The 23,261-nt window shown below is 42.8% G+C and overlaps 1 protein-coding gene across 4 annotated transcripts in view; it reads left to right on the top strand.

Annotated features, from left to right (window-relative positions):
* FAT3 (FAT atypical cadherin 3) overlaps positions 1-22,697 on the top strand; it is a 618,234-nt gene extending 595,537 nt beyond the window's left edge. For 2 of the 4 annotated variants that reach the window (XM_070623915.1, XM_070623914.1), the window contains 6 exons: positions 7,329-7,482; positions 9,377-10,032; positions 13,518-13,631; positions 15,755-15,814; positions 16,389-16,424; positions 17,025-22,697. In XM_070623915.1, coding sequence (XP_070480016.1) covers positions 7,329-7,482; positions 9,377-10,032; positions 13,518-13,631; positions 15,755-15,814; positions 16,389-16,424; positions 17,025-17,647 — 1,643 coding nt within the window. In that variant the 3' untranslated portion in view covers positions 17,648-22,697. The remainder of the gene's footprint in view (positions 1-7,328; positions 7,483-9,376; positions 10,033-13,517; positions 13,632-15,754; positions 15,815-16,388; positions 16,425-17,024) is intronic. The other 2 variants (XM_070623917.1, XM_070623916.1) reach the window with 1 other exon arrangement.
* Positions 22,698-23,261: the final 564 nt, after the last annotated feature.

Below are 23,261 nucleotides of genomic sequence, written 5' to 3'. Positions count from 1 at the left end.
AAAAAAAAAAGACCCAAATCAGAATCTCAGAACATACAAGAGTGGAATGCAGGCATCTCTGTTTTTAACAAGTCCCCAAGGTGATTCTATGCACATCTGAGTTTGAGAACCACTGACATTTGGAAATCCCAATAAACTGTACTTACAGGAACGTGGGTCAGTGAGTTCCAGTGAGGTAAACAGACATAGGACATCCAGGAACTGAATGTCAATTGCACAGCCTGCATTTTTTATAATTGTTTTAGTATAAAGATTGAAATTTTTTTGCCAAATGGTCAGGAGTTTGGGGTCACCCTGAGCTCCCCTTCAAAGATAAAGGTAATAATGTCTACCTACTCCCTCTAAGCAAGTTGCATGAAACAACCAGTTCTTTGACGTGGCAAATAGTTGAGCATAGAAGTGTTTTTAGCGAGAAAGCCACCCATGCTACTTTGGGTGACATTTTGCTGAGTATTTTGTGTCCCTAACTTGTAAGAGTCTAGATAAATTCAGTCTGTCAAACTTTAATTAAGTGCCTGATTTGTCTCAAGCTCTATGTTAATTTCTGGGGTCCCATTGCTGTGTCTGTGACCAATGGATTCTCCCTGTGTGGCCTCTCTCCCCTCACAGCTGGCTTAAAGGAATTGAACAGGGTTCCCAGCATGTGCTTAGCCCACTGACCCACTGAGCATGAGAGGACAGAGAAGGGAGTAGCCAGGCTCCCAGTGAATATACTATGGAAGCAATTTGACTGAGCTTTGCAGCTTATGGGGAAAAAGGAAATTTTTTTCCCTAGATGACTTTTCTCTAAATACTGCATTAAACTTTTTCTTTTTTTGGTACCTTGTTAAAACCTCATGGTAACAGCATTAATAATATAATATAGATATTAATAGAAAAACTCAAAAGCCTAAAGCAGTCAGGTTATGTGCAGACACAAAAGAACATGCTAGAAGGTGAGAATTTACTGCATGCCTAATGTTGTTAACACATTAAATGTTTCCAGATCCTTGAAGAAAATATTAGAGACTTGGCCCAATATGCAATAAAAGAAATGTGAGCCAGCTTTCCTACAGAAAGTTACAGGTGTCACCTTCAAAGGTTTGTATTTTACAAGATCTGAAGGTATTGCATGTCCCTTGCTTTGGTGCAAGAGAAAAGTCAGAGTGACTACAAGTTGAGATGGTGGTGGGTGTGATCTGCAGCTGAGCTCACCCCTCTTAGGACTAGCATCTCACGTGATAATGAGTCCACCGGTTTTCTTGTACTAATTGAGATTCGCACAGACAAGAGGTTTCAGTATTTCCCAACCTTCAGCCTAAAAGTCAGAGTGAAAAATGTCCCATGCTGTTCAGTTGTTTGGTTTGTGAGCAACACAGAAATGAAGCTGATTTCAGAATCCATAGTCATTACAGGAATTACAACAATAAAGCACCTAGTGTTTGTGTGCTGCGTTGTGGTTAACGAATTCAGAAACCTTATCATCCTCTGTGAAGTGGAGTTAGTGAGGCTTAATTATCAGATAAAAATAGGGAGGTTCCTAGAGGTCAGGCGGCTCTGCCTTGATCACATCCAGCCGGTGGGTAACAGCCAGGACTTACACTTGTGTCCAGGGCCTCACCACATCGCAGCTGGCCTCCCAAAATCGTGTAAGTTCTGGGAGTTTCTAAATGAAATTCATAATTCAGCAAGCACAGTGGTTGATGCTGACTTCAGATCCCAAGTGCTAGTTGCACATTCGTCATTACTTCCACCTTTGTGCTGCAGGCCGACGCTCCCTTATCAGGGCAGCCAAACCCGATGAGAATGATGTTCACCTACACCCAGCGAGCAGGGCCAGGGTGAGGCCGTTACCTGGATGAATCAGGTTGGAAAACCCCTAAGTCGTCAAAGGAGTAAGATAGGAATTATCTTCATTATTTGCCCATACAGCCCAAATTCACTCTACAATTGCTCAAACCATTTGTATTTCTGCATTTACTAGATTTTTGCAATGTTCTTCTTTGAGCAAGGAGAGGGGGCATTTTAAGTTCATCTGGATGCAGATTTCAAAACCATCTGCATCCACATTCACTAGAAGGATTGTAAACAAGAGCACAGCTTTGAGGCAAGGCTTAAAAATACACTTCTCATTTTGCCAGGATTTGAGGGGAGAGAAGCTGTGACATTGTTTCTGTTTTGTTTTGTTTTGTTTTTTAATGTGTATCTCAATGCTAGGAGGATGATTGTCTTTTTTAAATCTGGGAACTGGTATAAAGTGGCATCTGCCATTTATTGACTGTGTAAGTTTGGGCAAACCATCTTATTTAAGCCTCAGTTCTCTCATTTATAAAATAGCTATAATAACAGTACTTACATCATAGGGTTGTTGTCAAGAATTAAATGCGATAATGCATAGAAAGTTCTTAGCGTTTTTCCTAGCACATAATAAGCTGTTATTGTTGCGAATGATTTCCTTATTTGACATTCTCCTTCAACCCAGAAAAAAAAATCTACTGTTTTTAATAAGACTTTAAGATTACCCACTGAATTTTATGTTTTTTTTTACATTTACAAAAGTTAAATTATTATTTGTGATCAAATAATACCTGGATATCTCTTAAAATTCTGTTCCCTTTATTTGTGTTTTATATCAACATATGGTAATGCTCGGGAAGAGCAGAAACTTTATTATGTTATTATCTTTATTATTTAATGATTATCTGCCTCCCAGGAGGGATGTCTGATGCTGTCCATCTCAATGTCTCTCATCGCTCCCTGGAGCATTGTAGGGAGTAACTATGAGCCCTCCTTCTTATTCCTAGAAAGTAGTGAGTTCTGACTCACTGACAAGTTCCAGTGCCAATACAGTCTTGTGGAAAGAGCTGAGGATCTGGAAGCCTGGATTCCAGTTCAAATTCAGTCATTTACTAGCTAAGCATCTTTGAATAAACACTAACCTCTCTAACACCCCATGGAGTTGGGATGGTAATGGGGCCTCTTATTTTTCCTTTATAGGATTATTCTGATCCTTCATAGAATGGCTGAAAGTGATTTTAAACCAGTAATGCATTAGGTCACTCAGTATCATTGGGGCAGACTTATCGATATAATGAAAATTATTATAATAGGGCCCAGACCAGGATAATGAGATCATAAATAATACTTTGTGGGAACAGGTTAATTTTGATCAACAAGCCTCTTTCACAGAGGCAAACAATAGATATCACTCTTCTTTCACTTAAAAAAAAAATCTGACCACTTGTTTAAAAAAAATCCAATTGCTTTTTCTTCTCATCTTGTTAACATAAAAACTCCTCCAAATTTAAAGTTCTTTATAAAAGCAAGATTTCTCCCAAAGGGTCTCTGCCTCCTTTACCTCATGGTAAAGAGATCATGAGAGCAGATCCTAGACAGTTTGCTTTTTGATAAACAGGAATCCAGAAAGAGAGTATCATAAAGTGTGGTTGTTAAAAATACAATTCAGGATAATACTGAACAGTTCCGGATTCTGGAGCCGGACTGCTGGGGTTCAGATCCACACTAGCTTCATGACTGTGAATAAGTAATGATGTTCTCTGGACCCGAATTTCCTCATCTATAAAATGGGCATAATAATAGTAGTAGCTTTGTCATAGCCTTGTTTTGAGAATTAAATGAGTTAACATATATAAAATGCTTAGAATTGTTCATAGCACATAATAAATATCATATAAGTGTTAGCTATTGTCATCATCATTATTATCATCTTCAAAATGGACAGCAAGTTTTCTCAGATGTAGAACAGAGCTCCTCAGTCATGCATGGTTTTCTCCAGCCTTGGTCCAATGTCCCCACTGTTTGCGCTCATCACACCCTCTGCTATCATGGTATTTTTGTACTTACCTCTCTGCTTGTAGATGGTGTTTTCCTGTCTTTGTGTCCTCAGTGACTGCCATAGTCCCTGTTCCACAGGTGTGCTGGTAAACCAGCTCTCTAAAAATAAAAGCCCTGATCTGTAGTGTTCACTAATTTCTGTGGTGTAAATACTCCCACCATGGCTGACGTCAGGCTACCAGTGGTTTAATAACAGGCCTGCCGAACTCCAGAATGTTTCACAGTCAGCTCTCACGACCCTGTGTGAGCTGGCTCCAGCACACCACTGCCTGTTGCTGAGGCACTCAGTCAGTGAATAGGTTCATCAGTCAGGCTGGCTGTTGCCTCAAGTAGCACTAGATATCCCACAAAAGATAATGAAAATGACAAAATGCAGGAAATGTGTGGGAGTAAAATAGGGCATTAGAGGTAGTGCCTCATTTTAAATTCTGATTTTCCAAAGCACAGAGACATCAAATCAAAGAAATCAAACCCCACAACCCTCATTAGAATCCAGTTTCCATGATAGTGATTCAAATGTCCCTTATTTCCAGCCAGTCTCTCCTTGCCCCTCCCTTGCCCTCAGCTGCTTCTGCTATAGTTTTATTTGAGAAATTGCCAGAAGCATGCCAAATAGGAGCTGGAGAGGAAGAAGTGGTCCCTGAGCTGACCCACCTTGCCTTAGATTCCCCTTCTAACTTCCCTTCCTCCTCCTCACTGACATGCTTTCCGGAGTCCTGTACTGTGGTTGTCCCGCCCCTCTCTTTAGTCTACAAAGGAATCGAATTCATCCTCACAAGTCACTCAACCTCTAAATGGCATGCCATCCTAGCCAAGGACTGGCCAGGTGACATAAAGAAGCATTTTTCCCAATCGCAACTGCTGCGGCAATCCGCAGTTCCATTTAGAAGAGCAACTTCCCAAATTGGAAAAAAATAACCCCACCTCAGCATGATTTGAAGCAAGCATACCTCAGACTACTACACCCTGTCCACAGATTTCAGGCTGGCCATCTTTGGACACAGTTTGCATCAACAGTGGTCTTTACTTATAAGTTAGTTCCCTGGCATTTCATTGAGATTGCATTCAAGAGTATTGTGTCTCTCTCTGAGCCTCAATCTCTGGCCCTCAATGTTTCTTGGTGCTGGGAAGGCTGGACCTACACAGTGCACTCCTCTTAGGAATGTAAAGATTTCTTTCCTTCTGTACCTGCCTCCTGAAGATAAGTCCTTCTCTCTCTGAACCCACACACAATCCTAATGTCCTCCTATACATGAGAGTTCTCTGTAGTGTGGATTCAGTAAAGCATCTACGACAGCACACACTATTTCAATCTATAGATTATTAACTATCTTGTGTCTATAGAGAAAATTCTCTAAAATCCCAGCATCAGTCATTGACCATTTGGGGAGCAGAGATGAGCCTTTCAAATAAGAGTGAGGATGGTTATTTACAGTATGTATTGAGTAAAGTAAATATGATGTGCTTGCTGGATGCTGAGACCCACAACCACCCTTCCTCTATCACCTCTCAATCCCCGAGTGTTAGAAACCAGGCCTTCACTCTCCCTCTGGGTCGGTGATAAGGATCATTACTGGGGAAATTGACCAACCCAAAGGTAGTGACACAGTATCGTAGTTGATGAGCCCCATTCATGTGCTTAGAGCTGCCCATCAGATTTCTAGTGTTCCATAACCACACTCTTCAATATGAGCTGATAAACCAGGATTACGAGATAAGGAAGGACATCCTCTAATTTGGAAGATAGAAAATGTATTAAGGTTCTCCAGCAAAACGAAACAATAGGATGGATGAATGGATAGATAGATAGATTGATTGATTGATTTTAAGAAATTGGCTCATAGGATAGTGGGGACTGGCAAGTCTGAAATATTTAGGGCAGGCCAGCAGGCTGGAAATTCATGTAAGAGTTGATTTTGCAGTCTTGAATTTTAAATCCTTGGAGCTGGAAACTCAGGCAAGATTTCTATGTTTCAGTTTGAGGCAGAATTCCTTCTTCTTAAGGCCTTCAACTGATTGGATAAGATCCACCCCCATTACAGAGGGTAATCTGCTTTACATAAAATCATCTGATAGTAAATGTTAATCACATCCACAAATACTCTTGCAGCAGCATCTAGACTAGTGTTTGACCAACAACTAGGCCTGGTCAATTTGACACAAAAAATTTACCATCACAGAGACCCAAACACAGAAACAGAGAAAAGCAACTTCGAGGAAATTCTACAGGGAGAAAACTACATAAAGATATTATTAATATCCTCCAAGAGATAAGAGAAGATATTGTAACCACAAAACAGGAGCAAGTTGCTGTGTGTTTAGGAAAGGAAAAAAACCCTCAGTGAACAAATAAAGGAGCCCTTGGAAAATGACATCTTAATAAAAGTTTCCAAAGATGAGAAACTCTCTCAGAAAGTAAAGCAAAAACCCACAGAGATCTAATATAAGAAAGAAAGATAAAGGAAGATCTAATCTGAGCTCCAACCATAAAAGTTCCATAAAGACAGAACAGAGAAAAGAAACAAAAGGAAGTCATCAATGAAATAATTAAAGACACTTCCCGAGAGTTGAAGGACAAGAATTTCCAGATTGCAAGGGTCCATGAATACCCAGTATTGGTTGAAATAACCACTCTAAAGTACGTCATTGTGAAATCTCAGAAAATTGGGAGCAAGAGAAGATTCTCCAAGCTATTAGAGAGGAAAAGAAACCAGGTCACATACAAACTTCAGGAACCAAAACAACTTTGGATTTCTCAAAAGTAACACGGAGGGAATTGCTTAGAATTCCATACACGATCTATCAAAGAGGCATATGGGTGGAATAAAGACATGCTCAGCTATGCAAGGTCTCACAATGTTACCTCCTAGAAACTCCTTCTCGGGAAGCTACTGTAGAATGTGTTCTAATGAAATGAGGGTGGTACTGTTGCCAATTTTGTTTCCCTCTGGTGGGACTTGAGCCTACAATCAGCCCTTTTCTTCCTCGGAGGGTTATTTTCTGTTTGGTGTCACAGATTTGAAACAAAACTGAAGCTGAGCATTCAACAGTACAAGCTTTATTCAACGACCAAAGAATGGAGAAGTGGGAACTATGTTCACAAATCAACTTCTCAGTTCCTGGGGTGATTAAGCAGCTGTTATAAGGAGTCTGGGTAATGAAGGGGAGGAAAATTCATAGTTCTTCGGGGAAATAGGCAGGCTTTTCTTAAGCGCAAGGGTGCCACCTCTTTTCTTTCCTCATTTGGTTATATCCTGCTGTAGCCATGGCAGTTGAAACTGTCATGGTGTCAGTGGGTGTGTTCTATAATATGGTAATATATTACAATGAGTGGTATAATAAGTTGCCAGGTCTATGTCAGGTCAATTGTCTTTGGAATTTGGGCCTTGCCTAAGATTTGGCTCAGAAGGAATTAGGAGGACACATTATGGCTACCCATGCACTCTGAGCGTTACCAGTGGCGTCATGGCTCATGAGGTCCTCTGTTTCCCCAGGCTATCAGTGTACCTGCCTCTCACAGTTCACTGGGAGAAACTGTGAATCGGAGATCACAGCCTGCTTCCCAAACCCCTGCCGAAACGGAGGCTCCTGCGACCCAATAGGAAACACTTTCATCTGCAACTGCAAAGCTGGGCTCACTGGAGTCACGTGAGTGAGATTATGCAACAGTCTTTCTCTACACTGCTTCTTGTTGCTAAGAAAACAAAACGGGAAAAAGAACTAACTGGGGTAAAATGTTTACCACTAATAGGACAGGCAAAGGGTTAATTAATATCTTTATATGAAGAGTGCTTACAAGTGACTAAAATGTTACCAGGGATTATCTCTGGGTAGTGGGGTTATGGATAATTTATATATTTTACTTCATACTTCTCTATATGTTCAAATTTTTATATAATTACCATGTGTCCTGTAATCAGGAAAACAGTTCTTTTAAAGAAAGTCCTCTATGACCCCTAATCTTTCCAGTATAATTCTGAGGCAGACATATTATCCATTTCCGTGGAACTCATCAACTGGTCTGTACTGCCTAGCGTTTTATGACCATTCTGAAAAACTAAAACTTAGCTTTCCTTTGTAAACCCTTTGTCCCCCAAGAAATGAGAGAAATTAAAGTGTCAGCCAAATGGAAAAGGAATGTTTTAAATTCTTGGGAAAACGCCACTTTCAGCCATCCTTGATGGTTTCAGAAGTATATATATGTAATCTCAAGCAAGTGATATTCCAATTACAGATCAGTCTTATATATTCATTAAGGCAAATCTCCTGAGGACTCTACCAGGAAATACTTAGCCGACTTTGAATCGTTGGATGTAATTTAAAGTAATAAAGCTGCATTTATTTTTAAATACTCTGTGATTCTGACTAATTTCCGGCTGACCTGGCCTCAATCTGCTCAAATTAGGGCCGTTTGACTACATTTTAAAAGGTGGATTATCAAAGATAGAGGTGATCGGGCCTTGTAAATGAGCATAAGAGAACAATTGCTGATGTAGAGGAAAGTGAAGGAAAAAAGGTCTATGCTTTCAAATGTTAAACTAAGAAAGACTAAGACAAATGTTTGTTCATAATTATACTCAAAGCAAGTCATGGATTGCTTTAAAGGGAATCAAATTGATTTAATTATTTTTCATTAGAATGCTTTGGTCATTTTTTCCTGATAATATGCTTTAGCTTTAACATAAGCGTAGAATCTGGAAGATATGTGGATATGTAGCATTTCACCCATCCACATATGCCCAGTACCCACCACCGCCCCCCCCCCCCCCCCCCCCCGCCCCAAAGAGACCAAAAATTACTGTAACCACTAGAGGAAAATGTCAGGACCAAAGACTTTCTCCTCTCAGGAAACTCTATATATGGTATATAGCTTCACAGCTCTTTATCTGCAATTCTACCATCCTAAAAGCTCTGAGAACTAAAAGGATTGAAGATAAATTAGTGGCAAACTAATTTGGTGGCAAAACCAGCCAAAACCACTCTGAGGCTATTTCTAGTCTTTACGTCTCTCATTTAGCGTGAATATCCATATGTTTTACCGTAGAAACGCTGGTGTATTTGATTATGGGTCCTATGCCACCACCCGTTCCTGCGGTGGGATGGGTATTTTACATAATATGAAAGATATGTACTGTATGTAATTTCTAAAATTGCAAAATTTTAAATTCTGAAATGCATCTTCCTGAAGATTTGGAGATAAGTATCTCTTCAACAGCATCTGTTGTTCTTTCTCTTTCTGCTCCCTCTCTTCTCTCCCACGACAGCTTCTCCCTCCCTTCCCCGGGTCGGGTCAGAATATCTGGGAGAGATCGTGGGGGAGAAGTACCTTCATGCCTGATGCTGACTCAGGCTACCTCCTTAAGGTGCCCACTCACCTCCCGGCAGGCACACACCCTCACACTATTTTTGTCATGCTTCATGTACCCTTTAGGGGTTTTATTTTCTTTTAAACACTTCAGTTTTAAATCGAGCTCCAACATACAAGCCTGCGTCCACAGGTCCTGATGTTTGAGAGGGGCGTCTTGTGTGTTTCATCCTGAAGGTGTGAGGAGGACGTCAACGAGTGCGAGCGGGAGGAGTGTGAGAACGGGGGCTCCTGCGTCAACATATTTGGCTCCTTCCTCTGTAACTGCACCCCGGGCTTTGTGGGCCAGTACTGCGGGCTGCGCCCCGTGGTGGTGCCCAACATCCAGGCCGGCCACTCCTATGTGGGGAAGGAGGAGCTCATTGGCATCGCGGTGGTCCTCTTCGTCATCTTCATTTTGATCGTCCTGTTCATCGTCTTCCGCAAGAAGGTCTTCCGCAAGAACTACTCCCGTAACAACATCACGCTGGTGCAGGACCCCGCCACGGCCGCGCTGCTCAACAAGAGCAACGGCATCCCGTTCCGGAACCTGCGGGGCGGCGGGGATGGCCGCAACGTCTACCAGGAGGTGGGGCCCCCGCAGGTGCCTGTGCGCCCCATGGCCTACACCCCGTGCTTCCAGAGCGACTCCAGGAGCAACCTGGATAAGATCGTGGACGGGCTGGGGAGTGAGCACCAGGAGATGACCACGTTTCACCCTGAGTCACCACGCATCCTGACAGCCAGGCGGGGTGTGGTTGTGTGCAGCGTGGCCCCCAACCTCCCTGCCGTGTCTCCCTGCCGCTCTGACTGCGATTCCATCCGCAAGAATGGCTGGGATGCAGGAACTGAAAGTGAGTAGGCAGTAGTAATGCACCGTTGTTTATTCCACTGGTATTTACTGGAAGGAAATTAGGAGAGGGAGAGAGAACCCGCAGGGACAGAGCATTCATTATGACACGTTCTGACATTGAGTGTTCACATCAGCCCTGAAAAATTCCCCTGGTTCCTGTCCCCATTTACAGATGGGGACAATGAGGCTCAGAGAGCATACAAAGGTGCCCAAGGTCACACAGCTAGTAAGAGGTACTCCAATCCAGAGCTGTCAGACTAAAACCCCTGCTCTTCTCACGGTAGGGTACCACTGGCCGTGATGCAAGCAGCATAGCTGCAAAAGTGCTGTACAGAAAGTGTGCTCTGGGAGGTCAGAAGAAGAGGGTATCTCTAGCCTTAGGGGGAAGACTTGAGGGAAGCAGAGGGACATTTGAGTTGGACCATGGTGGATTAAAGGTCTGGGGAAGGGAAGGCATCCTGCATAGAAGGACCCACATGATCAGAAGAAAAGCTAGTTATTCTATGTGGCTGGAATGCAGGGTCCATGAAACATAAGGGTGAACTACAGGCAGGAAAAGTGGCCCAGGCCAGATGGTGGTGTTTCCCTCCCCTTTTGGCCTCAGGCAGCAGTACTCTAGGCAAAGGGAAGAGCCACGTGTGCAAAGGCCCTGGGGTAGGGAAGACCTTGGCATGCTGAAGAACACAGGGATGTAGTTGGAGTTTGGTGAGCCACAGGGGAGAGTGGCTGCATTTTAACAGCAACACTAGGACAGGTTTTAAGCAGGTAAGTGGCATGATCTAATTTACATTTTTAAAATATGGCTCTCACTGATCTGTGAAGAAGAGACTAAACAGGACCAAAGAGGGAAGAAAGCAGAGAGACCAGTTAGATGGCCTCTATGAGCATCTAGGGATGAGAGCAGGTGATTGTTTTCCCTGCCCCAACATCGGTCAAGATGAAACTAAGGCAAGCTCTGTTGTATCCTTTGACTTTTAATGAGGCCAAATGGCTTTGTATTTGAGCAGCAGCAGAGATGCCCTGGGTAGCGGGAGTTTCCAAAGACTGGGTTTCTAGTACTGTGATATATGTTGGGGTAGAGGGTGAGGAGAGGCAGGTTTCAAAGGGAGCTAGAGAGCATATGCAGCCGAGGAGATAAAGGGTGTCTTCTTGGAGGAAGGGGGCATTTCTACTGGTGTCTTTAAGCCTGAGTGAGATTTTGGTAGGAAACTATTGGAGAAGGCCTTCCAGAAGCAGGAAGCAGCGTGATCAGTGGAGAGGCCACATAAGAGGTCACCTGAGGTATGTCTGGCTCTGTTGTTCAGGAGGAGGGTGAGGCTAGAGGCAAAAGTTTGGACATCATCTGCCTGCAGGGTGGATGAATCTCCAGGAGGATCAGCTCACTAACGGAACAAGAGCAGAGAGAGGGTGATCAAACTGGGCCTCCAAAAGAACCAGAGATGCCTACAGGTGGGAGGCGGGCAGAGAGGAGGGGCAGGAAGGGAGACAAACTCGTGCCAACGAAGAGAGAGCAGGGAAAGAGGAAAAGGCAGCCGTGCAGAAGCTAAGACCATCAATAAGGTCAGCAGGGTTGAGTACTGTAAAACCATCAAGGACACAGGCTAAAAACAAAATACTGCACTTGACGCCTAGAAGATTCTTAGTGATCTCAGGAGCGTTTCAGTGAGTCATGAAGACAGAATCCAGAATGCAAGGGTTAAGGATGAAGAGATTTGATGAGAAAACAGAGGCAGCAGATGAACATAAAAAGCCACCACTGCTATCTGCTGGATCATCTCCTTAAACCCCCACAGCTGCCCCACATGGGCACCAATTGGAGTAGTGAACAGGTGAGAGAACGTGCCTGAGAGCAAGTAACTAGTAAAAGGAGGGGTGAGGATTCAAACCTGGGGCATCAGGGTCCACAGCTTATGCTTTTACCAAGACTGCTCTTGGGAGCTTTAGGAGGAAGGCTGGAGAGGGACGTGAGAGAGAGGGGATCTCTTGATGATAGAGGAGGGCCTCTATTCTAGTCTAGGGCCGCCCCAGCTACACTGTCTGCTGACTCTGTCTTTCTGTAGACACACTTATGTTTTAAGCGGTTGCCCTTGGATTTTAATCATATAAATATATTCCCTCTCCAATTATCTATAGAGTTAGACTTTACTATAGCCTTGCCAATCCACTAGTTAGTAGAAAGGCTCTTTTCTAGTTAGCAATGAAATAAAAGGGGGGGTTGAATAAATGGAGGAGTGGAGAAAGGAGTTTTATGCACAGCACTGTATTCACGGGCGAGGGGCAGAGGGGTCATTTGCCATTTTCTCCCTTGTGTTCAGGGCTAAGCCTGGTGCCCACCTTGTGCTTTGCCGAGGCACATCTTTGTATTTTCTGCGCTGTGGCTCTTGGGAGGTGAATTTCTCCAGTTGTATCAGTGGTTTATCCAATTCTTGGTTTTGCTGTGGCTTCAGCATCTGACAGCAGATTCAGAGCCACAGTGCCTGCCACTGACATCAGCCATTTGGAAGAAACAGTGATTTCTGTGGCCACGAAGACGAGCTCTTCGCTTAAGCACAAGTCACCATGTCTTCATACCATCACGTTACGTGGTGATTTGATCATTTCCCTCCCCTGGCTTCATAATGTGACAGCTTTATTTCCAGAATCCACCTCAGGCCAAAACTCACATTTCCCCCCAAAGTATTGCTGGGTTTTTATTGAATACATTTCCTTCTTTGTTAAGCAAGGCAGAGTTAGCTGGCGAGACAATCTCTGGGCGACTAATTCATTTTTCACTTGACAACTTCAAGACATGGGCTGTTTTTATTGCTTCCTTTAGTCCATCAATGAAGTAGCCTGTGTGTGTGCATGTGTGTGAGTGTGTTGTTCAGGCATTTTGTACAGCAAAGAGGGAAGAAGTCTGTGGAAAAGAGCATCTCTATACCACTGACTGCCCTTCTACCAGACGGTGCAGAACGCTGTCATTCCTAAAAATGATGTGATGCTGCCCTCTAGAAGGCAAATCTGAGAACGCCGCTCACTCCCGAGAGAGGGAAGTTTGGGTAAATCTAATGGCATTCTTGCCTATAAAATATTTATACCCCTATTTTAAAAGTAATCTCATTTAACCTGGTGTTGACACCACATTGGTTCATGTAAATGATTTAAATTAACTCTGAATGGCAAAGAGCAGCCCAGCCACTTCATCCTCGTTTCACTCTTCACTTACTCACTTCAGTTTAAGAGAACAGTTACTTTCAGCTGTCAGCTATTTGGAAGCTCATTTACCACGGGTTAAGGGTTTCAAATCCATAATGTAAATCACTTGATTGACAGACCTTTGCCCCCAATGGCACGATCAATTTTCTATTGTGAAGCTAAATTATTTTCTCTAAGCAAATGAAAGAGCCCCCAGAAGTGAACTCTGGTGGGGACGGGGGTGGGACAGGGCTGGAAATATGCACAAGGTAACCGGCGTCATTTCTGCTCTCTCTCTGTCTGTACATGAAGACAAAGGGGTTGATGACCCGGGAGAAGTGACCTGCTTTGCAGGCAGCAATAAAGGCAGCAACTCTGAAGTTCAGTCCTTGAGCTCCTTCCAGTCGGATTCTGGCGATGACAATGGTAAGAAGTCATTGAGTTTGTTCCGTCCCTCGAGCGGGTTCTGTTTCCTCTGCTGCGGTGAGTTCAGAGGAAGGTGATGTGACTGGTTTTGTTTCTTGACCTGATCATGGACTTTTGAGTGTGTTCACCAGCTTTTCCGTTGACTCCATTGTTGGGTGTCATTGCTGAAGGAGCAGCTGTTAAGCTGCAGCTGTGAGCAGGCCCAGGGATCTGTGTCGGAGGTTGACAGAGTTCTCCCAGAGCTTCAGTAATACGTCATCTTTGATTTGGTACATGATGGAACCACTTCATCCCAAGTGATACTCTCTAGCAAGCAGTGTGATTTCTTTTTTTATTTTACTGATGATGATCTCTTCACTCTTCCTTCTACATCCACCCTCCCTACCATTAGAAATTAGTTCAGAGGCCAGACCTCCTTCCCATAGAACCTCCTTCTCATAGAAATGGCATCTTCATTCAACTGAATCCCCCTTATAGTCATTTGGGATCATGGGCCTTTGGAGAATCTATTAAATACTGTGGGTCAGCTCCTTAGAAAAATGCACATATACCCAAAATGCTGCACGCAATCCCATGTGGTTCGTGGACCTTATTGACACTCCAAAGCTGTTATCTCCACCTCTTGAGAACTTATGTTTATGGAGAAGGTGCCAGTGCTGGACTGGGTTTTCTGAGCTGAGGAACCAGCTTTGGAGGATGGGGGGTTTCCCCAGGATAGAGGAGGAGGGAAGAAATGGTCATAAAACAGTGAAAGCTTACCATATGGTAGTGAACCAAGAATAATTTCAAATAATCATCCACAGAGACAGGTGACCTTACCTTAGTTTGTACTTTGTCGTTTTCCCATTTATCAGCAGTAGGCAAAAATTGAATATGTATTAATTTATGGAATCATTCAACCCATAAACCCTTCTGAATTTCTCCTGTGGGCTGACCCCCACACTGGGGATTTTTGTACCCAGAAGTACAAAAAGAAAATGACATAGTCTTTGCCCCCCAGATAAATACAGTAACAGGTGAGCCCTGAAACCATAGATGCAATCATGGAGGTAAAATAGTCCACTTTCATCAGCACCACCCCCACGTCTCCCACCTCCTTCCCCGATACCTGGCCCTCCCAAGAGGTGCAGGAGCCTTGGTGCATCTGACTGCTGGGATAACAGACCACATCACAGTGGATTTCTTCTAACCATTCTCAAAAGGTCAGGGGCATGCCTCCAGCTCTGTTTGCCTTGGTGCTTACTCCCTTGCTCATCCCCAGCCAGGAGAAAAGCTGTCACTGGTTTGCATCTTATACAGAAACACCCAAGAACACGTAGTTTCCCAACTCCAGGCAGCAGCTCCAGCTGCTGGTTGACTGTTCTCACGGGCTCTGCTTGGTCACAAACTTGGTCTTTCATGCTTAACATTCTGGGTTGGTCCCAACTAAGGCAGGCAGTGTTAGGAATTTTCAATAAATTAGTTTTGAGTTTGATCACCTCTCCACAGGCTGCTGATGTCAGGTGCTAAGGCAACCCATACAGAGTACAGAAATTTCCTTCCCAGATTCTAACTATTCGAGAGGCCGAACACTAACTTCTGTCTACACCTCACCTGTAGGAGCTGGGCCTCAGGTCGGTCAAGGCTATAGGTGGCATCTTGTGAGTGTGAAGCCATCAGTCCTACAAAGATTATCCTCCATCACTGGCATTTGATTCGGAGCAGCATAGCTGACCAACAAATAATTATCCCCGGGAATAGTGAGGTCCTCCTCTGAGAGCCTTGGGAGTCACTGATGAGAAATTAGCATGAGCTTGATGAGCCACTGCTTTCCTAAATTGATTTCACCAGGCCATGAGGTATGAATTTATGACCCGGCAATCCATGCCAATCAGGTCTTTCAGGAGGACTGGCCTGCGATTTGCTGCCATTCCCTTCTGTTCCAGGAGCCCCAGGACCCCCCGATAAAATTGTCCACTGGAGCATTGCCTAATGGACAGATGGTGGGAAGGCTTTGGGTGTTTCCATTCTGCGCCTTTATTTTTGCCATTGTTGTTGTTAAAAGAAGTTAAGATATGTTTAAAATACATAACTAACCTGAAGCTGTCCTTCCCTCCCTCCTGTCTTCTTTTCCTGGCCACAAGCATCCATAGTGACTGTCATTCAACTTGTCAACAATGTAGTTGACACTATAGAGAATGAAGGTATTTACTTTTTTCTTCCATAGCATTTGTTCCTGTCAAGACTTATCCTTTCAGCAATATTGCTTCCTTGTTACTTTAAACTAGGGGTGATTTTCATCCGCTGGCAGCAGAGGGAGCAGTAAATAGATGGTTTCAAATGAGATGCTGGGTGTTTCTCTAGGTATTGGAGTGAATTTTACAATTGTGAAAAAAAAGTGTAGTGTATAATTTTTTAAATATGTAGGGTACTGTTTTTATAAAACCCCTTCCACGAGAAGAGTACCCAATTATTTGGAATCCAGATTAATACTAAATCCATTCTTACATTCAACATGTATTTATTGAGTACCTACTATGAGCTAGGAATATTTAAGAAATTGTTTAAAGCCACAATATGATGGGGAATGATTTCGATCAGGTAACTTATTGACTTAATACAATTAGGGCGTAGTATAGATGAGAGTTATCTTTCTATTTCCTAAATAACAGTGGGAAGAAGTAGGAGCATGTCTTTTAAGTCATCTAAAATGTTTGGTTTTACCCTCTTCACATGTCTTGGATTGTTAGTTTTACTTCTCACTTTGTATTTAAACAGTGTCTGTCATGGATCAAGGACAGAACTACAACCGAGGTGACTCCGCCACGACCCCAGCATAGTATTCTACTTATGCGTTTTGAATTGCTGAGTTCATTCTTACCCTGTCCCTCTCCCTCCATCTTTTCTGAGTTTCTTTGACCTGAATTTTGCATGTTCCAGGTGTCTTGTGTGCTCTGTATTGGAGGTGAAAGTCCTGCCAGCATCCCTCCCCCAGCCTCTCCCCTGCGCGTGTGATTCATCCATTTGTGTGCACATCTCCCTGCCTTCTGTCATCCACAGTGTGGCTGATGCATCTCTCTCTCTGCGAGCATGTTGCCAGCCTGGCTCTGCACTTAGCCTGTGACTAGGAAGAGAGAATGGCTTCTAGAACTGTTTCCTCAGCATTCCCTCATTGGCCGTTGCTTATGGGAGGGCGTGGCCAAGTGAAGGTTCTGCAGGTTGCCCTGGCCTTGTTCTCTTGGAGCCAGAGCATGGCTGGCCCCGATAGACCCTTATAAGGAGCATGCACATGACCCTGGCTTCTTAGGGTCTCTTGGATGTTAATTGCATGTCAGGTCCCTTGTCTGCTCCTTTCTGAGCCCTGCCCGAACTCTAGTCTGGAGGAAATTAACTGTCATGGCTTTTCTCCCACAGCCTATCACTGGGACACCTCTGACTGGATGCCAGGGGCCCGCCTGTCAGACATAGAAGAAGTACCCAACTATGAGAACCAGGAGGGAGGGTCTGCACACCAGGGCAGCACACGGGAGCTGGAGAGCGATTACTACCTGGGCGGCTATGACATCGACAGCGAGTACCCACCTCCTCATGAAGAGGAGTTCTTGAGTCAGGACCAGCTGCCCCCTCCCCTGCCAGAGGACTTCCCGGACCAATACGAGGCCCTGCCGCCCTCCCAGCCTGTCTCCCTGGCCAGCACGCTGAGCCCAGACTGCAGGAGAAGGCCCCAGTTCCATCCTAGCCAGTACCTTCCTCCTCACCCATTCCCCAATGAAACAGATTTGGTGGGCCCGCCTGCCAGCTGTGAATTTAGTACTTTTGCTGTGAGCATGAACCAGGGCACAGAGACAGCAGGCCCAGCAGACAGTGTGTCTCTATCCTTGCACAATTCCAGAGGCACCTCGTCCTCAGATGTGTCAGCGAACTGCGGCTTTGACGATTCCGAAGTAGCCATGAGTGACTATGAGAGCGTGGGAGAGCTCAGCCTCGCCAGCCTTCACATTCCCTTTATCGAGACTCAGCACCAGACCCAAGTGTAGAGGACGCACTTCAAGGGCTTTGTGCTGTTTGTTACAGAAAAGGAGAAGGAGACTGGCTGGGCTTGTGTCTCCATAGAGAGTGGTGTGTTGAGCAAGAAGGAAATGCGGTATTTTCCGCTAGGAACTTCTAAACAAGGCATACTGTCACAAGCAAGCTCGACTCCAGTTGGGTGAAAAGGAACGGCGCAGAAATTGTTTCTGAGAGGTGACTGATAACCCTTGCAGTATGTACCTGTGTTCATGACCAAGAACGCATGCCGAGTTTTTCAAGGGGAAAAAATTTCACCCACCAGCTTATACAGTCGGTCTTGTATGGCTTTGCGCAGCAGTGTGCCCTGGAAAGTGTTACAGCATCAGTCCTGCAGTATTAATAACTGGCAACAAGCAAAGAGGCATTGTTGCATGTAATTTTGAGCCAATGCGGGGGGAATGAAAATAGTAGTTATGATTGTCAGAAAAGTTAGTCTCTTAGGCAGAAAGAAAGAGAAACAAATATTAAACAAACGAAAATGGGCTGAAGCCTTTAAAATCAACTCTATTTTTTTTAATAAGCTGCCCAATTTTCAGCTATAAAATTAGGTTTGAGTAACATGTTTAGTATGCTTAGTTATTTTTGTTTGTTTGTGTTAAGCATCCGATATAATATAGTTGGGTTTTATGATCTCTGAGAGGGGTATCAATGAAGAAGAACATGAGGATATTTGGGTTCCATTTTGTGGGTTGGGGAGAAGGTTAACATTGTTTGAACATTAGAAAGAATGTGATTATCTGTTTTTTGTGTTTTCTAGTAAATATTCCTGGCTGTAACTATAATTTTAACATTGCTGCAGAAATAGGCCTTTGTTCTGAGAATCAGAAAATAAAAAGAAAAAAAGTAGCATTTGGGGAATTGTTCTGTAGAATGAGAGATATTTAGAGGTTTAAGCAGAATTCACAAATTCAGGGGAAAAAAGAAAATATAGTACTTCTAATGTTTTCAGGCAGATAATCACAATTCTTGATAATGCAGATGAAATTTGAATGTTATTCTAAATTGGTAGCGTCATTCATTATAAATGCAATTGCTTTAAAGAAAAGAAGAAAGTAGATTAGTTCTTGTGTATAAATTATAATAGTGTGTGTGTCTGGGCCTATGTACAAAGGTGTGCTTGCCCTCAATAAGGCTGCTCTTGAGGAAAGCTGACGTGAAGGATCTAGGATATAGACTGAGTTGAAAATCCTGCCAGCAAGGCAGACCTAATTTCTCTGATCTCTATGATGTTAGAGAAACACCAAATGCCGTATTTTACTCCAGTTCGGTTAACTTTATTTTGGTACGGCCATTTATATTAACTTCAAGCAAAACTGTGCTTTTTAAACAACAGTATTTTGTTATAATTTTCCAAAACTAAACTCTTACTTGAAAAATGTGTAGTGTTTAATTATACCCTGGGGTTCTCCTCCCATCTGACGTATGGACTTTGGCCGTGAGTTTCCAAAACTGACAAGAGAATCATTCCACTGGAAATACAGCAACCCAATATTCAAAGCTTAAAGTTGACAAATTGAGTGACTTTCCTCTTCTACTTCAATCAGATTATGGCCGTGTGCACAGTGGCCACGGTAAATAAATGCATATTTGCACTATCTGCTTAATATGAAAGTATCTGTGTCCACAGTTTCTGATAACATATGGCATTGGTGTGTAAATTGTACTGTCCTGAGTTTGTGTATCATCCACTCAGGCATATTTTTAGTTATTTCGGTTGTATTTAATTCACTTCCTCGTAGGAGTCAGTGTTTCTGGAGTTCGTTGTAAAAAGATTCCTTTCATTCTCAAGCTTCCTGAGTACACAGATATACTTCACAGATTTTTCAGTTTTTCTCCTCTTGCTGTGTCTTGGTCAGACCTGCTCCTAGAAGCATTATCTGCACTGTGGTCTTGAAATAAATGAATTTCACTAAGGCTGCTTTTGAGAAGAAAGTCTTTGGCATTTTTCTTATGTAAGAAGCACGTTTGCAAGAATCACAGAGAAAATGACAAACTAATGGTCTAGAATGGAATCACTGCTCCACTTTTAATAATGCAATGACATAAAAACCATCAAAGTAAAACCAACAATTCATTTCTTGCCCCCAGGAAATATTAGAATGAGATTAATGCCAGTGAGTCACTACTGCTTACCCAGCATCTCCTCCAGGGAGAACGCCTGACTGACACAGTAATGAAGGAATAAATAGATCCTAATGCGGTTGTGAAGTCACCCAAGAAAATTGTGCCCACCCTTTTCTCTGACCTATATAAAATACCTCTTTCTTCAGGATATCTTCCCCTGATTTTCTCTGCAGCTAAATGTGTACCAGATAAGGTTGTGTTATGTTTTGATTCATTACCTTTTAAACACATGATATTTTTTCTCTTTTTGGAGAATTAGATTTCCCTGTAGATTACAAAATGGTTTTCAGTCAGGCCAAAATGGACCTAGGTGGGATGACTGCTGATTCAGAGAGGTGGAAGGGTCTTTCAGATCTGCTTGTCCAGCCCTCCGATTTTGTAAAAAGAGGAAACATGCCCAGAGAGGGGAAGGGCCTTACCCAAGCTCACATAGAAAGTTAAGTAGCTAAAAAGGGACTAAAATCCATCCATTTGGCCAATATTCTTTCTGTATAAATTGTTCACCTCTAAACTGCCTGGGGCGTGGTATCTGCCTGCTTCTGCGGGACTTCCTGGCTTCCCACCATTCCTGCTTTGGAATATTCTAGAAAAGGGAACTCATGGAGATTATTTCTCTGGCAGCCTCATGATCTCATGTTTCCTTGCAGCCCCCTAGGAAGGGTGCAGATACAGAAGTCACACATTTCTTTGGACATTTCTCAAAATGCTGCTTTTGCCAAATGAGTGTTTTCTAAAATGAAGATGGAATGATAATTGTAGAATGGAACTCAGATCAGTCATCAGTTATAGTGAAACTTTTATTATAATTTTATCCACTAGGTACACTTTTGTTTCTCTTTTGATTTCCCCCTACCAGTCCTGGTGTTTCTTCCTACCCCCTCCACCATGAGGAACCACGTGGAAAATGCTTAAACCAATTAACGTCTTTCTGTTTTTTCTAACACGTATGTGCCACCTCCTGGAAGCCATTTTCCATAGCCTGTTGTAGGCACTTTACTTGTATTGCACACATTGTGGTTAGATTGCGAGTGGCTGGACTGTTGATCTTTGTCATGTAGTAAGCAGAAGCTATGGTGCTGTAAGAGATGAATAAAGTAGGTTAATTTATTCACTTTCTTCTACAAATATTTTGCTGCTGAGTTCCATTCCGTGTGAGCTTTCCATGTACTCATGTCCTGCCCATTCATGAAATGCCATTGGAGAAGACTTAGTAATATGAATAGGCCACGTCTATGCATTTTGAGGTTTGCCCTATCAGAATCAGTGTGAAGGCCTGGAAAGGGAATTAATGATGCATTGCTGGAACTTTCCTGGAATTTCCCTTTGGAATCACTAGCACAGCCTAGAAAAAAGCAAGTAAGAGATATATGTCATCAGCCAACTCCTGCTTACTTCCCCCCGCCACCCCACCCACAGCCCCCACTAATGCTGTGTCTATATAATCAAAGTCAGGGGAATTGAGAAAAGAGATTATCAAAATAAATCATTTAAGACCCAGAAAACACTTTCATGTGGAATAATTCAGGAAGATCTAGTGTTCATTTCACATGGGTAGCCCAGATAGTTGTCTGGTCTCTTCACTCTGCTGCCCTCCCAGTGGACAGATATTGATAAAGTGGTTAGGCTTTTATGTTTTATGTTTTTAATTTCAAACCATGGGAAATGGAGATTCGAAGAGGCATTTCTTCAGCATCATCATTTTGTGTGGTCTGTGAGAAGGTGGTTCTGTGTTCTTGCTGGGTTTTGTCCTGCAACGTTCAACTGCACATTATTCTGGTGCAAATCCACAGTGTCTTTAAGCTTCTGAGTGTATAATTCTAGGGTTTGAAGTCACCATTTGTGGGTTTGGCATCAGTTAATATTTAGCCAGCTGGCTAAGAGATAGGAAAAGAATAAGGTTTTCTTTCCTTATGTAATAATGAAAAGCAATAATTACAAGTATGTAATATTACACGAAGGCCATAATTAGTCTCTTCCGGTGTTTAGGATGCACTAGAGAATCATATAGTCATTTGGAGCGTGTTTGGACCCATTAGTATGTACTGTAGTACCCTTCCAGCAAACAAATACCTGAATTGCTACTATTTTAACAATTTTATGAGCCCATACTACTGCATTTCGGGAAGTGACAAATGTGTTCAGAAATGGAAGCAGTTCTTTTTAAGCACTGTATCGGAGAGATTGTCTTGTAAATTTGCCTGTTGCAAACAGGCTGGTTTGTAAAAGATGTATGTTTTGGTGTTTAAAATGTTTATAAAATTGTATATAATGGTTTCAATTTTCCAGGCTTTTGTAGATACTGTATTTGATGCCTATCAGGATGCTTTAATTTGGGGGGGGTTGAATATAATTCAAAGTCATCCATGCTGTTGGTCTGCAAACTTTTGAGGTAACTACACACACACACACAAAGGATTTTAGATTTGAAAATGATGTTTTTTAATCATTTCAAAATGTACTGTAACCTTACTTCGGTTCTACTGTTTTCATTTAACTTTCTCTGTTTTCAAGAAAACGTTTTTATTGACATTTTTTAAAATGAGTGTGTTTTGCCCAGTTACTGAGTATCTGATTCTCCTGCCATTTCAGGTTCTGAATGAAGTATATCATTTCTTCCCACACTTGTGCACTCGCCTAAACTTGCACACACATCACACACCAAACCTTATGCAAAGGGGAAAGCCAACACTTAAAGTGGATCTTGTCCCTTATGAAAATGGATTGTTTCTGCATATATTGCTGTTGGCAGTATTCAGTCTTGTGTTCTTTTTCTAAAAAATGAAAGAAAAACAAAAAAAAAGACAGCCAAAAAAAAAACCAACAGTGTACAGGTTTGTAACTGCCAAAATTTGATGGTTAAAACAAGTTTTCAAGTAAAAAGAAAAAATGAAACTAGCAATTGTGTTGACTCTTTTTTAAGTGTTTCCTTTTATTTGTCTTCAGTTCATTGCACACATGGCACTTAGGCAGTCATAGTCTGCAGGTCATGGGGATTTTTTCCAGAAACTTCTTGCCTCCAAAAAGACTTCCATCAATTCTGGCGCACATGTGTTGGAATCCTATGCAGCTTCTTACTGGGCACATAACTGTGGGGTTTTTCCCTGATGAGAATGAAAACAGTGCTGGAGACTAGGACAAATACGGGTTATTGAGTCCCACCTCTGCAGAAATCTCTCCTAACCGCATCCCCACGTCTTCTAGGCAGCTTCTCCAGTACTCCTCTCCCTGAGAGAAAAAAAAAAAAAAAAGTCCAAGTTTGGGGCACAATTAGCACTTGAGTTTTCCTCCAGAGCGCTAGAAAATTGTCTATATAGAATGAAAGCCAAAATATATCCCAGAAAAGTTGGAGGGAGGGACAAATTATCTTTCAAAAAGGACGTGACGTCACGAGAAGCTAGCTTGAGACCAAGAAGGACTCCAGAAGGGGAGGATGTCCCTCCATCTTGCCTTGGTGAGAGA

Source organism: Equus przewalskii, chromosome 6 (genome assembly GCF_037783145.1).
Source record: "Equus przewalskii isolate Varuska chromosome 6, EquPr2, whole genome shotgun sequence".
In the NCBI taxonomy this organism is placed as follows: domain Eukaryota; kingdom Metazoa; phylum Chordata; class Mammalia; order Perissodactyla; family Equidae; genus Equus; species Equus przewalskii.
This window is presented reverse-complemented; position numbering and strand designations above follow the sequence as displayed.